Source organism: Cucurbita pepo, chromosome LG11 (genome assembly GCF_002806865.2).
Source record: "Cucurbita pepo subsp. pepo cultivar mu-cu-16 chromosome LG11, ASM280686v2, whole genome shotgun sequence".
In the NCBI taxonomy this organism is placed as follows: domain Eukaryota; kingdom Viridiplantae; phylum Streptophyta; class Magnoliopsida; order Cucurbitales; family Cucurbitaceae; genus Cucurbita; species Cucurbita pepo.
Window position 1 is genome coordinate 3177824 of NC_036648.1, and position 15716 is coordinate 3193539.

At 33.2% G+C, this 15716-nt stretch overlaps 2 protein-coding genes, 1 long non-coding RNA gene and 2 other non-coding genes across 7 annotated transcripts; all 5 read right to left on the bottom strand.

The window, feature by feature from the left end:
• Window positions 1–4661: 4661 nt before the first annotated feature.
• LOC111805130 (chaperone protein DnaJ 2) lies at window positions 4662–8200 on the bottom strand. Of its 2 annotated transcripts, XM_023690038.1 has the most exons (5): window positions 7993–8198; window positions 7497–7835; window positions 5998–6184; window positions 5769–5900; window positions 4662–4849 (listed from the first exon to the last, which is right to left on the bottom strand). In XM_023690038.1, exons 3-5 carry the CDS (start codon window positions 6115–6117, stop codon window positions 4763–4765), a joined length of 339 nt encoding a protein of 112 aa, XP_023545806.1. In that variant the 5' UTR covers window positions 6118–6184; window positions 7497–7835; window positions 7993–8198; the 3' UTR covers window positions 4662–4762. The 2 variants fall into 2 exon arrangements, with proteins under 2 accessions (XP_023545806.1, XP_023545805.1); XM_023690037.1 differs by having other exon boundaries at window positions 7497–8200.
• Window positions 7707–7829, bottom strand: LOC111806232. Its single transcript, XR_002816782.1, has one exon. It is a non-coding gene; the product is annotated as a small nucleolar RNA snoR77 (small nucleolar RNA).
• Window positions 8201–8627: 427 nt separating the features above from the next.
• LOC111805131 (AIG2-like protein D) lies at window positions 8628–12127 on the bottom strand. Of its 2 annotated transcripts, none has more exons than XM_023690040.1 (5): window positions 11864–12127; window positions 11505–11571; window positions 10836–10928; window positions 9795–9878; window positions 8628–9071 (listed from the first exon to the last, which is right to left on the bottom strand). In XM_023690040.1, exons 1-5 carry the CDS (start codon window positions 12016–12018, stop codon window positions 8922–8924), a joined length of 549 nt encoding a protein of 182 aa, XP_023545808.1. In that variant the 5' UTR covers window positions 12019–12127; the 3' UTR covers window positions 8628–8921. The 2 variants fall into 2 exon arrangements, with proteins under 2 accessions (XP_023545808.1, XP_023545807.1); XM_023690039.1 differs by having other exon boundaries at window positions 11505–11577; window positions 11864–12125.
• A 1369-nt stretch (window positions 12128–13496) lies between these two features.
• On the bottom strand, window positions 13497–14799 carry LOC111805132. The gene is made up of 2 exons (XR_002816616.1): window positions 14592–14799; window positions 13497–14434 (listed from the first exon to the last, which is right to left on the bottom strand). It is a non-coding gene; the product is annotated as an uncharacterized LOC111805132 (long non-coding RNA).
• Window positions 14306–14428, bottom strand: LOC111806233. Its single transcript, XR_002816783.1, has one exon. It is a non-coding gene; the product is annotated as a small nucleolar RNA snoR77 (small nucleolar RNA).
• Window positions 14800–15716: the final 917 nt, after the last annotated feature.

Below are 15716 nucleotides of genomic sequence, written 5' to 3' on the forward strand. Positions count from 1 at the left end.
ACTTTTGGATGACGTGGATGACAAAAGTTGGGGGGGGGGAGCGAGAGTTGAGGTGGCGGCCGGGAACTTAGAGGCGAAGCAATTGGGTTAGATAGCGTGGTGAGCGGGGAGCCGTTGGATTGGAATGGTTGGGGGATCTGGAAGAGAATCAAGAAGCTGACACGTGGCGGAATAATACGGTATTCCAGTGTGGGCCCACCGCATAATTGTGATTGACTTCAATGATCCCATAATCTACTCCAGTTGCCAATTTGCACAGAATGATTGTCCGTCTCCTCAAGGTAATTGCCCAACTTAACCCACCTGCCCGTGCTGACCCTTCCGTACGGTCTGTTACTTCTTAACCACTTCCTTTTAATTACTCTAAATTAATAAAAATACACTAATTTTGTCATTTATTTCTTAAAAATAAATGTCAAAACTTTCCATAAAAATTCTTAAACTTTTAAAAAAATTTAAAAATAATTTTGATTTCAATAATACTCTCCAACTTTTAGAGTCTTTTAATAAAAACACTTTTAAATTATTTTTTAAAAATACAAAATACTTTTATCATTAGTATCACGTTTCAAAAATATTCATAAACTTTTCAAAATAATGTTATAGTGTTTGTGGTTAATGTATGAGGTGTTGAGAGACGGTTTCCATCATATATTAACCATAAGCGTATTTTTTAGATTTTTTTTTTTGAAAGTTTATAGTATTATTAAAAAGTTTAAAAATGTATAGATAATTTTATTAATTTAGTCTTCCATTTATTAATATATTATTTTGAATATTTTTACTTTTTAATAATTAAATTTAATCTATGGTCACAAGGGACCCTAGTGGTTAATCACTAGAAACACGGTGGATGACTATTGCCACAAGAAAATCACCATCTTTACTCCTTACCTGGCTGGTTACCCGAAACACACAATCATTACCACGAGGAAATTCCTTATTTCCGTAAAATGGCTGGTTACCCGAAACACACAGCGTGTAACCCTTACTGACAGTTATTTTCTACCATCATCACCAAAGTGACTATTAATGGCTAGTTACCCGAAACACATACGTGTAATTATTATCACAAGTCCCTTAACCATCGCCACCAACAAACACAATAATGCATGCAATAGGTCCGATGAAATATAACCATGTTCAAGAAAAAGAACTATGAAAAAAAAAAAATTGATAGTATATAAGAATATTCTTCCATACTATAAGGAGATAAACTTTATTCACAAAAATATATATTATATATCATTGAAATTAATTTGATAATATTCTCTTTATGCTTTAATATATATATATATATATATATTAGATAAAGCATGCGTTCGGGTAAAGAAAAAAAAGAAAGGTCTTGACATCTTTGCAAAAGAATAAAAGCAATAAGTTGTCTAGTGAAAAAGAATAAAGTTTTTTTCGAATTTATTTCGAAAGTTGGAGTAATTCTTATTTTGACGTGATTTGACACGTGGTAGGACACGTGGTAGGGTAGGTTTTTGACTGGTCAACTTGGTTATGAATCTTTAATACGTAGAATCGAGTCGATGTTAGATAAGATATCGATTCCATTATCTTTAAAGTTGTAAAATTCGATGAAAGGCATCTAATAAGTATAATACCTTTTTTTTTTTTCTCTTTTCATACGGGATGGATTAATACGAGAAAGGTAGGGAAGGACCGGGAATTTTTATGTAGCCCTAGTTGATTTTGAGGATATAAGGCCAAAAAGTAAAGGCGTTCTCCACAAAATCTAACTCTAATTTTTTATTTTTTAAAGTTAATATTGTTTTAGTCTCGGTATTTCTGTCTTTGGTTTATTTTGGTAATTGTACTTCAATTTTGGAATAGACTGGATTGAGAAAATCTTTTGGACAACGCAAAATGAGTTGTTTGGATTGGTGACCCGAGCAACCAAAATGATTGTTTGAGTTGGGGCGTTTTTTTTTTAAATAATTATTTAAAAAAATTCGACTCATCTACAATACATTTTATATTAACAACTAAAATTTTATAAAACTCAAATATCAAATATTCACATTTCAAAACAAATCACTAACATTAGGTACAAAGGTAATCATGTTTAATGTTCTTAATAATCTAAAAAGGAGGGTGGGTTGCCGTCCTAATTTTGGGTTGGACGGGTTGACCTGAGCAAAAAAATGTAAACCCGCGAACCAGCCCAAAATTTTGGTGTTCAAAAAACTCTACCCAATTCAAATTCGAAAAAAAATCTAACTCAAACCAACCAAACTTGATGTAGTTGGTCGGGTTTGTCAGACTATCAAATTATATGGACACCCCTATTTTAGTATGTCAGACCTGTCGGGCCAACTAACAAAATGAACATTTATGCGTTATACCCAACATGAAAATCAACCCCTAAATTTCAATACAAGCATTAAAATTAAAAAAAATGTAAAAAAAATGTTTCAACAAATTTTCACAAAAATAAACCCCTAAAAATGCAAAGAATTAGGGCAAAGTTCATCATAGGTTGCAAAAATAATAAAAAAAAACTTTCCTTTCTTATCACTATTAACAATGAATAATAATCAAAGGTCTTCTTTTTTGGGGNGGGAAGCATTGGGTAAAAAAGAAATGCTCGAATCCCTTCTTCCCCCACTTTTATTTATTTAATTTATTTATTATNGTTTGAAAAGGACAGACACCGACCGACCAGAAAGGAAATAAAAGAGGGAAGCATTGGGTAAAAAAGAAATGCTCGAATCCCTTCTTCCCCCACTTTTATTTATTTAATTTATTTATTATTATTTTAATTTTCTCAAATAACCTTTAACCCTTTTTCTTTTTATTCATTTATTATTTTTCAAAATTAAAAAAAAAAAAAAAAATTATGCTTTATAGGTAGCCTTCTCTTTTGTTTCTTGCCACACCTAACTTTACACATGAAATTACCAAGTTACCCCTCCCTCCTTTGGCCTTAAAATCTTTTTTAGTATATTTAATAACTTTCTTGTGGCTTATATTTGTCCCTTTTCCTTCTTCATAAAGAAATTCTAATACTAATATTTATAATTGGTATCAAAATTTTATATATAATTTCAATTATTCTACAAGAATTTTTATAATTATTATTCTAATTTATTAATTATAAATTAATTATAAATTAATTATTTATCTATATGTTTTATTTAGTTTCAATACATAGTAATTTAATACTGTTTAATTCTTTATTGTGAACCGGGTCAATTTATTTAAAATGGATTTAAAATAAATTTTAAATAAAATGCAAAGTTCACGAGTTTTTTTTTTAATAATTTAAAATTTTTATAATTGTTAAAAATAATCATGGTAAGTTTCATAAAATATAATTTTTCCAAATTTAAATCTTTCCAATAATTATTTGGAAAAGTATTATTAAAGAATTCCTATCCAAATTTCCTCAAGGGGAGAATTTAAAAGGCCTATTTAGATCATGGCCCATTTAGATAATGGCCCAATATTCAGGCCCAGTAGTCAATCATTTTTTAGAACTTACTATATTCAAGGCCTAATATTTTATTTTATTTTATTTATTTATTTGGAAACATAGCCAAGTTTTCCTCTCTCTCCCAAATTACACTTTATTTTTCGTTTGCTTAATCCTTTGGTATAAGATCGTAAAGGTATTTAATTAAGAAATAAACATTAAATCATAAATCTCTTAATTAATTCATTAATTAATCCAACAACTCATACTCATAATATCTAAATTTTAATAAATCATACTTCCAATATAGAAAAATAATATCCATTGCATGCATTCGTTGTTTCCTAATGATTATCATGAACCAAAGTTTTTTCTTTTTCATAATAATAAAAAAAAAAAAATATATATATATATATATATAGAGGGTGAAAAGCGAGTAGAAAGACTTACTTGATATCATTGCCCTTTACATCGATGAACTCCGAACATATGTGAAGGAATGAAGAAGTTTGCAATCAAAGTGGATACTTGTTCTTGATGGATTTTTTCTAGAATAAATCAAACAAAGAGGGGCTCCTAACCCAAAGCATGTTATTGATTCAAATATGTAGAATGATGATAGCTTGCTTACTCCCCACCATTAGTTAGAAGGAAAAAACCACTTTCTTTTTTAGTTATTTTAGCTTTTTCGTTAAATTTATCATGCACTTTGAGACTGAGACCCTTGAAGAATCTTTCCAGTTCTTTGGTTATACATGGAAAAATAGATGTTGAAGAGGTGAGTAAGAGGCTAAAGCCTTCTTGACACTATCTATGAAATCCCACATCGATTAGAGAATGAAACGAGTGCCAGCGAGGACGCTAGCCCCGAAAGGGGTAGATTGTGATTTCCCACATCCATTGGGGAACGACACTGGATCTTGAAAGGGTTGGATTGTGAAATCCCATATCGGTTGGAGAGGGGATCAAAACATTCTTTATAAGGTGTGGAAACCTCTCTAGTAAACACGTTTTAAAAACCTTGAGGGGAAGCCTGAAAGGGAAAACCCAAAGAGGACATAATCTGCTCAGATGAACTTGGCTGTTACACCATTGAACCTAAAATCCACTCCACTTGCTTTTTTAAATTTGTTATTACCCCAACTATTTTTGTTTCACTACCTCTTCCTAAATTATACTCAAATTGACCCTATATGCTAATTAAGATAGACAAAAATGCACCGAGGGAAGAAGAGAGTAGGTAAAAAATGTATTCTTCATATCAACAGATGTTTCCAGTAGAATGTGTATTCAACAAAGATCTCTATACTTTCATATAATTCAAGAGATACCTGACGTTCAAAAAGATAAATCTACACCGTCGCCGTAGTTTGGGAAGGTAACACACTTGAAAACCTTGCACTTTGAACATAGAACATATCCAACCTGCATAATTGAAGTGCCTTGTTAAGCTTTTAAGCCAGTTGTTGAGTATATATGCAAACAAAAGTTATATATATATAAATGTATCTATATGCTTCCCAGGCATGTTGGGCATCTTCGCAATCAATGTTATTGAGCCCGAACACTAGTTCCCGGGGAATAGATGAACAAAATGCTAAAATATCACAGCACTACATGTTTGTTAGTTGAACAGAACCAATGAATAGTGGGCTCCCGTTAGTTGTTTACCACTTCTTATCTGGTGAATAATGGTTTCGTAAGGTGAACTAACTCAATGCCTAGATTGACCATTAGTAAGGTCATAACCCAGCTCGATTACTCTACCAGATCAGTGGTAGACTTTCAAGGCCAAGCTGACCACACTTCTTGTGATCTTAACATTTGGTAAATTCCATTGCTATATACATTTTAAGAAACTGCGGATCAGCAAAATCTACTAGAATGTGTCTATTAACAGTAATCTTAACTAGTTATCAGTACAATTGGTTGATTCCTAAAGGGACTGACTAGAATACTAGAGTGTCAAATATCAGGAATAACACCAAGCTTGAAAGCTGAAAAAGCAGGAGCCAGGAGGAGAGCACAATGGAACATGAGAAACAAAGGCTGAATCCGAAAGGAAAAGGAAATATTGGCAAGAAAACAAAATCGATTCAAGAACTTCAGTGGTTATATTATAATCATGCTTCACTTGTAAGTCTACCAGGTCCTTCATTCAATTGTGAAATTAAAGGCAATTCAAGACCAAAAGCCTCAGATGTCCGCGTTTAAATCAGAGTTTCAGAAAAGCTAATATACATCCATTCAATCCAGCACAAATTCCTCGCGTTACTGCATCGGCATAGCGTTAAGCAGCCATATTCAACATACGTATAGAGATATAAACTAGAAGTTCACTTACAGCGCGGCAAGACGGACAGCGTCGGTAGACACGATTGTTCTCGGCCTTCACATTAGTCTTCTGCCCTTCACAGAAATCACACACTATCCATCCTTTGCCATTACAAGGTTCGCAAGCGATTGTTGAATCAACCTTCAAGGAAATCGAAAGAAAAGTAAGAAATAGACGCAAATACGTGGTTTCGCTACGGGAGATTCTTCGAGAGCATAGAAGTTGTATGCATTTGTACCTGGACCTGCTGGATTGACGAACAACGCGTAGGATTTATGGAAGAGCGGGAGGAAGTGGATCGAGAAGGAGATATTCGGACGAGGTTGATGTTCGTAAGAGTCACAGCTATGGTCGCCATTGGAGCGAGGACAGAGGTAAACTGGCAACAGAATAGAATGCTTCGCCTTCGTCGTCATACGGTCATTCTGTGGATATAACGAAAGCACGTCATCTACGCGCCAATGGAAGACAAAAATTAATTTTAGTTTACCGGAATAATGTATTTTTCAAAAATAAAGTAAAAAATTAAAGTAATTTTTTTAAAAAAATTTCCACTTATTTTAAAGATATTAGATCTACTCTTCCTATTAAAAATAATATTTAGTGCAATGGAATATGAAAATTTGTTTAAGTCACCTAGACTATAATTACGTAGAAGCGTTTATCTCACAAATGGATTTAAATGTAGATTATGGATCATGGAATCTTGATTGTGTCTTGATTGTGTCATACTAAAACCCGTACCGTTGTGTACGTATTAGTTTGATTTCCATGTTAAATTAGATCTTCCTAATTAACCAGAAGTAGATGTGGAAATACAAAACTATTGAAAGTACACAATTCATAATTAACAAAAAAAAAAAAAAAAATAATAATAATAATAATTTAACACAACAAAATAATAATTTAACCCAAAACTCCATAGCTCCTCGCTAGTATGTGCGAGCCATCAAGTTTTGTTAATCTTAATTCATTCCTTCAATATCGAATCATCAGAGTTCTCGATCTCCTATAAAGTAAATCATAGGCCTTCAAAGCACAAGCAATAAGTCGAAATTCTAGGTCTCCCCATAGAGTAAATTGTAGGCCTTAGAAGCGCGAGCTCATACCAGTCTCGTAAGGTTCTTGTTTTCCAAATTGAAAAGCCTTCACAAACAAGACTAACCATTGGTAGTTAACATCATCGCAACTATGCATATGCTACAAAATTTAGAAACGTAAAGCAAACGGAAGAAATGACCTTAAATCTTAATCTCATAACTACACTAAAATAACCTGTTTCTATAAAGAAAAATCACCACACAAAGGCTGAGATATGGTCGTTCTTTATCTTCAGATTCAAATTATTTTCCCTGCTGGCATCATCAATGTGTACTTTGCATCAACAATTTGGCTCACATACCAATTCAGTTTTTGTTCGTAACAATCCAACTCAACAATTAGATTAACCAAATTTAGATCAACCAGTTTGATTCAACTTTACAAAGTATGAATCTATTTGAAATATTATGAGCACGGATGAATTGTGGCAATGTGCGCATGAATAACATGTACTGATATGGTTCATTTTGAATTCAACTACCGTTATTGGTCTATAATCTGAAGAAGTTTTAAGAATAATTTTGAGAACCAAAATCCAGGTCGGTCTAGGTCTAGAAAGTTCTACAATCAAACTTGCATGAAGACTAATTCACCAAATCAATTTTTTAGAAGTGTTTTTGAATGTAACTCGACTACCTCTGTCGCTCCTCTAACAAAATTCCGGATTAATCCACCAGCCACTGGTTCCTGCAACACTAAAAGGTCATTGAATAATCTGCGTCTGCAAGATATATTCTAATTTAACCAGTACTCAGCTAAATGATCATAGGTTCTGAAGAAAGAACATAAAGTGAAATCAAGCACGAACAGCGACTCGAAATCCGTAAAACGTATGTCCAGAAAACAAATGTACTTAGGCTTACTAGACGAGCTTCAGAGGAAACCTCAGCAAGTCTGAAGAGCATAAGCGATTCGATCTACGAGCAGTTTAACGCCTCCTTTGCCATGGAAATTGCAGAGGGGCTGCCTGAATTACTACTCGGAACCAAAACTCCAATCATTTAGAACAAAATCGTCCGTATAACATCGATTCAAAATTTAGAGTAACAGAGACAATACAGAAAGAGATGTGAACTGAAGAATGATAAATCATGTATCAGCCTCAACAAAGATATTCACAAGGATAAAAAACCTTAGCGAAAATGGGTGAAGAGGTTGAAGAGATGATTTAGGGAACTGCATTCATCTCCATGGCATACGAAATTGACCAAAGAGCCAAACTTCAGTCCCATGAAATTGAAAATCTCTACGATCAAGAGACCGGAAGAAGGAGATAAATTAACCCTAAATCTATCGAACATCGTTGACGCTGTAAAATGCTGGGATTGAACCCTAATTTTCGTTACTTCTAAGACCATACATGATTGCCTTAAATAGGGTATCGATATTAACTGAAATTACGACTTTAGCCCTCCTTCTTCCCGGTTTTATCTCGTTTAAATTGAAAAAGGAAAAAGAAAATATTTTTTTTAGTTCAAAAGAATTATAATAAAATAATTGTATCAAGTTATTTGGATTGTGTTAGATTTAAATAAATAAATTTTATGAGTTAGTTCAATGTATTTTTTCCTCGCATTAGTTTAAACCAGTCGAATTTATTATTAATTTTAAAAAATAAATTTTTTAACGTAAGATACAAATATATTTATTTAATTTCATATTTAAAAATGAATGTAATTTTTTAAAATATGTATTGAAATTGAATGTAATTTTTTAAAATATGTATTGAAATTGAATGTAAAACTTAATTAAATATTTAAAAATTAATAAATAACTCCAGAGATCTCATATTCATTAGAGAGGATGTAGAAACTTCTCCTGAGAGGAAATCAAGTAGGGAACACACCCAAAAAAGGATAGCTACTAGCAGTGGGCTTGAGTTGTTACACGGTACAAAGAACTAAAACAAACTATGAAATCAGTTTTTGCCAAAGTTGTGAAAACTACCTCTCTTGATCACGAGATAATAAATTACCTCTCTTGATCCCGAGATAGTAAGATGAGCCGTACTAATCTAAAAAGTATTCATCCTTCATAATCCAAAAATATTAACAATTGATATCAAGGCAGCATGAGAGGGGTATCACCTCCCTCTTTTGTGTAGAATGATTCATAAGTTGCCACTCTTGACTTTGGCTCAGGCAATTGCAACTCCTTCACAAATCTAGTTGTCATCCCTACAAAGTCGTCCAAACGCGACCGTTCCCATTCCTGGTTTCGTGTCGTAGAAGGCAATGAAAAGTTAGAAGGGCGAATCAGAGTTTCGAATCGAAAGCATCGATATTATATATAACAATAGTATTTGTAATTGATCCAAACGAAAACACGTCTACCACAAAAGAAATTCATAACAAAAAACGCGTCCAGGGGAAAGATGTTCTTCAGCTTAAAATACTTAGAACTCATTTCCAAGCACAAGTACAATGAAGAGGAGAGAAAGGGAGAGGAACACAAAAGGCAAATGGCCCTGTTCCATAACCTAGCACACTTTTTCAAACAGGTGTTCCATAACTCAAAAGGCTATTTGATATAGAATCCAACTAATTTATCCTCGAAATTTGACCCAACTATCCATAAAAGTCACTTTTTCAAACACGTATATCCAACTGGAACTCGAATGTCTACGTGTCTAAATAAGTCATCAAATATTATGTGAGATCCCATATTGGATAGAGAGGGGAACGAAACATTATTTATAGGGTGTGTAAATCTCTCAGACGCGTTTTAAAACTTTGAGGAGAAGCCCAAAAGGAAAAGTCCAAAGAAGACAATATCCACTTGCGGTAGGCCTTACTAATTTACGGGAGAAAAAATGGAAAGATCTAGCAGCAAATTATCAATGCACCAAGGGTAAAATTGAGGGTTTTAAAATATTAGAACCAAAATTTATAACCCAAATTGATGAGGACCAAATGAATAAAGAAGATGTATTACCTCAAAGTTCCACTCTCCATACAGATTTGGATCGCTTCCGTTGCTCCAAACATAAGTAAGAGCTGTTAACTTCTCTGAACCATCCTGAGAAGAACAAGAAGCAGGCGTTGTCCACACCAATATGTGCCAAAGATTAGTAGGCTTACTGAAAAACGTTTACAAAACATTAAACAAAAACTCATCCACAAACAACCCTCAAAGAAATTTCAACAGTGAAAACTTTATTATCAAATCACAAGAAAGGAGTTCTAAGCACCAGGCAGTGCATATCCAAGTATCATCCTTACGTTCTAAATCACAATATGTAGTTGAAGTGAAGTGTGAGATCTCACATCAGTTGGAGAGGAGAACGAAACATTCTATATAAGGATATGAAAACATCTCCTTAGTAGATACGTTTTAAAATTTTTGAGGGGAAGCCCGAAAGTGAAAGCCCAAAGAGGACAATATCAACTAACAGTGGACTTGGGTGTCACATGAAGTTTCTTTTGTTCTTTGTACAACATAAAATGGATAAGACAAGCCGTCGAGGTCCCATTTGATCATCATTTTCTTTTTTCTTTTTTTTTTTTTTGAAATTTAAGCTTATAAACACAGTGTAACGGCCTAGATCCACCGGTAGCAGATATTGTCCTCTTTGGGCTTTCCCTTTCGAGCTTTCCCTCAAGGCTTTAAAACGCGTCTGCTAGGAAAAAGTTTTTACACCCTTATAAATGGTGGTTTGTTCTCCTCTCCAACCAATGTGGGAGATCACACACTGCTTTGCTTCCACCTAAAAGCTCCTTTGTTTTGTTATCCACTTCCTACTCACGTTTTCAAAAACCAAACAAAATTTTGTAAACATATATATAGTTATTGAAACCTTGTTTTTGTATTATAATTTGGCTAAGAATTCAAATGTGTTTATAAGAAATGTGAAAGCCATTGAAAGAAAATTAGGAGTAAACAAGCATAAATTTCAAAAACCGAAAACTATAACACGAAATTGTTATCAAACGAGGTGTAAGAGTTAAAAAGAACTAGATGGTTTTCAGTACTTACCATCAAGGAAACATCAACAGCCCTTCTTTCATATTCAACATCTTCAAATATATCCAAAATATCCAGTTCTGGACTCGTGACGCCCAAGAGAACCTGCCAGTGAGCAGAGCCATTGCTTGTGAATGAGGTTAAAAGTTCATCATATGCCATGTCTATGGTTATCATCATACAAAGGCCAGGTTAAAAGTTCATCAATGCCATGTCTATGATTACACAGGAAAGCAAAAATGTCTTTGGCATCCTACAAGCATAAGAATGCTTACTCATAATGGAAAATGAGACCGTTTGCAACATGATTTGTTCAATAAACTCTACCAATGACCTCAAATCTAGAGAATTTTAATGGAAGAGTTGCAGTTTGAATTATTGATGATGATCTACATATAGAAACTGCAGCACTCGCCAATTTAAATTGTTGCGCCAAAACAGGAGAGGAAGATAATCGACAGAGAATTCAATAAGAAGATATCAGGTATCTCTCCAAGAGTGTGAAGAATCCAACAAATGAGAAGAAAACAACAAACAAAATCAAATCCAGAGCCTCAAAAAGAATCCAACAAATGATATCAGGTATCTCTCCAAAAGTGAGAAGAATCCGACAAATGAGAAGAAAACAACAAACAAAATCAAATCCAGAGCTTAAAAAAGAAGAATGTAGGTTTTTCTTACCCTTCCGGTAACTTTCTTCTTCTCTACGGGCAAAATAGCTGGATAAACTCGTTCTCTAATGCTAAATCTGTGACTACAAATTCAGAACAGCCAAATTTTCACGACAAAATCGCACATATGAATCCGTAAATGATCAGTAGATGAATAATCAAAAGTAAAAGATCAGACTCATTCTCCACACTAGTTTAGATATCGATTGTGCAATGAACATCTCGGTTCATTGTCCTACGAAGTTACGAAACCGAAAAGGTACACAAATTCGTTCAGTTCGTTTTCAATACCAATTTAGACGGAGAAAACACGCGAATATAGATTAAAAAAAAAAAAAGGAAAAAGAGAGTTCGTAAGAACAGACTGACAAGCCATCAAGAACAGCAGGGAACGATTGAGGAACGCGGCCGAAAAGAACACGGACGATGTCATCGGCTAAGAGGCTTCCATAGACGAAAACGCGGGATGATTGATCGGAAGGAGAAGTGCTAACGACGACCGGCGAGGGCGCTGTCGAACTCATCTTTCCCAGCGACAATGAGATTACACCAAGATTCTTGAATCTGGGCGGAGCTTTTGAAGTACCCCAGAATCTTGTCCACAAGTTTAACTTGAATTAAATTATTTTAGTAAAATATTTTTGAAGATTTCCATTATTTGTTTATTGCATTGCAAAATCTCTGAAATTTGATAGGATTGTTTTTTTTTTTTTTTTTTTTTTTTTTTTTTTTTTTTTTAACAAAATCCATCCATGCGATTGGGTTATCCGTTACCCATGCGCGCCTGATATAGCGTGCGATTTTTTGTTAGTTATATATCCTCCCTAATACTTTTTGCATTATTATTATTATTATTATTATTTATTTATTTTTTTTTCTTTTCTCGAGTCTAAACTTATTATTTTTTATTATTATTATTATTATTATTTTTTCTTTTCTGGAGTCTAAACCATCTAACTTTAAGCTTTTGAAAAATCATAATTTTAAGCCTATTGCATGTTTTTTCTTATTTTGGGTAACTTGGTAGTATTTCCTAATTGATCGTAGATGAGTGACAACGAAAGTGATATGAATTCATTCACTAATCTATTGCATGTACTAGAAGTAACAATGAGAGAGGAGTAAGACAGAAAATTCAAGAGGTCCTATAAATGAGAGAGGAGTAAGACAGAAAATTCAAGAGAGGAGTAAGACAGAAGATGAGTAAGACAGAGAAAATTCAAGAGGTCCTATAAATGACAGATGAGTAAGACAGAGAAAATTCAAGAGGTCCTATAAATGACAGATGAGTAAGACAGAGAAAATTCAAGAGGTCCTATAAATGACAGAATAGTAAGATAGAAAAAATTCAAGAGGTCCTATAAATGACAGAGTAGCAGGAGTAAGACAAAAAATTAAAGAAGTCCTATAAATGAGAGGGAGTAAGACAAAGAAAATTCAAGAGGAGGTCTTATAAACGACAGAGAGCGATTAAGACAAAGAAAATTCAAGAGGTCATATAAATAAGAGGTCCTATAAATGACATATTTTTTTAGCTAAATTCAAGAGGTCTTGCTCAAATCATTGTCCAATACTAGATGTAGCTTTTCCCCAGACATAATGTCTAATATTTACAACGCTTTGATAGTTAAAGGTCAAGATACCGCCGGTCAAAAAATTAATGTAACTTGTGAAGTACAGCAATTATTAGGAAATAATCGAGTTAGAGCGGTAGCTTTGAGTGCTACAAATGGTCTAATGAGAGGAATGGAAGTGGTTAACACAAAAGATCCTCTAAGTGTTCTAGTCTGCTGGTCAACTCTCCCGAAGCGGAGCATGAAGTAATAAATGACTAATGACCTCGTCTTCCTCTTTTGTCATCGTCATAATTATCAAATTAAATATAAATATAACCCACACAAACCTCACAATTCATAATATAATATAAATAGGAAGCATTTTATATTTGTTTGTTTATTAAATTAAATATATAATTTGTTTTTATAATTTTTCATTATTCATATTTTCATCAAGACACATAAATTAAGATTTCAAGTTCTAGATAACCTCCTTTTATACAGAATCATCATTAACGAGGTCTAGAATCCAAAGAGCATAATCAAATAAACCAAAACCTTCAATTCTTTTGAAAGTTGTTACAATCATACAAATCAAGCGACTCAACTCCTCCATCAAAAATCACCACATAGGCTGAGATATGGTCGTTCTTCATCTTCAGCTTCAAGTTATTTTCCATGCTGGCATCATCAGTATATGTGTGCTTGCATCAACAAAAAAATATGATTCACACAAATTTGGCTCACATTCCACAATTCAGTTCTTGTTCAAAACAATCCAATTCAACAATTTGATTACCTGATATAACTTTACAAAGTATGCATCTATTGTTTGAAATACATGAATGAATTGTGGCAATATGCGCATGAATTACATGTACCGCTATGGATCATTTTGAATTCAACCTAAGTTATTGGTCTATAATCTGAAGAAGCTTAAGAATAATTTGAGAATCAAAATCCAAGCCAGTCTAGGTCTAGAAAGTCCTACAATCAAGAGTAATCCACCTATGAATAAGTGTTTTTAAATGTAAATCGACTAACTCTCTATTTCCTCCAACAAAATTCCGGATTAATCCACCAACTGAGTTGCGGAAACTCTAAAAAGTCATTGAATAATCTGCTGTCTAGTAGATATAATCTAATTTACCAACCACTACTCAGCTAAATGATCATAGGTTATGAAGAAAAAGCATAATGTGAAATCAAGCAAGAACAGCGACTCGAAATCCGTAAAACGTATGTCCAGAAAACAAATGTACTTAAACTTACTAGACGAGCTTCAAAGGAAACCTCAGCAAGTCTGAAGAGCATAAGCGATTCGATTTACGAGCAGTTTAACGCCTCCTTTGCCATGGAAATTGCAGAGAGGCTGCCTGAATTACTACTCGGAACCAAAACTCCAATCATTTAGAACAAATTCGTACTTCTAACATCGATTCAAAATTTAGAATTACAGAGACAATACAGATAGAGATGTGAATTGAAGAATGATAAATAATGTATCAGCCTCAACAAAGATATTCACAAGGAGAAAAAACCTTAGCGAAAATGGGTGAAGAGGTTGAAGAGATGATTTAGGGAACTGCATTCATCTCTATGGCATACGAAATTGACCAAAGAGCCAAACTTCAGTCCCATGAAATTCACAATCTCTACGATCAAGAGACCGGGGAAAAAGACGATGAATTAACCCTAAATCTATCAAACATCGCTCCCGCAGTCAAATGCTGGGATGGAACCCTAACTTTCGTTGCTTCTAAGAACATACATGATTGCCTTAAATAGAGTATCGATTTTAACTGAAATTACGACTTTAGCCCTCTATCTTCCCGGTTTATCTCGTTTAAATTGAAAAAGGAAAAAAAGAAAAAATCATTTTTTTTACCTCAAAAAAATAATAATAAATAAATAAATAATCAGAAATCTTTGCAAGGACTTTGAAGTAACACACTTTTTATCCTCAATTTTTTTACCTTTTCTAATCGTTTTACTTTTTACCAATCTACCCTTCATTGAAACATTTTTTTTTTCAATTTATAGAGTTTTATGTAAGGTGTTAAAAAAAAATTCAATAACTCAAAGACTCCCATTTTGATATGATGAATTTTTCTCAATGTTTAAATTACTGGAATTTATTGCTAATTTTAGAAAAAAAAAATTATTTAAAGATAGATTGAAATCGAATTATAAATCTTAATTAAATATTTAAAAATAAATAAATATACATTTAACATTTTAACATTTCACTTTTACTTTAAAAAAAGTATTTTTCACTTTTACTTTAAAAAAATATATTAATAAATGATTCGTGAAGTCTCGTGAGGACTGGAGAGGAAACGAAATATTCCTATGAAAAACTCTCCCTAGTAAACACGTACAATGTGACTTGACTTGGGTTACACTCGTACAACTCAACCTCCAATATTTTATGGTTGAGTTGGTTTAGATTCATTATTTAAACTCAGTGAGCAAAGTAAAAATGTGATAATGTGATGAAGTTTTTATAATCTTTTTTTAAGGTCTAAATTGTTGAAGCTGTGTGAATTACCTCTCTTAATCACGAGATAGTATGAGACCCAATGTCGTCCAAACGTGACCGTTTCTACCATTTCTATTCCTTGTTTCGTGTCGTAGAAGGCAATGAAAAATTAGAAGGGCAAACC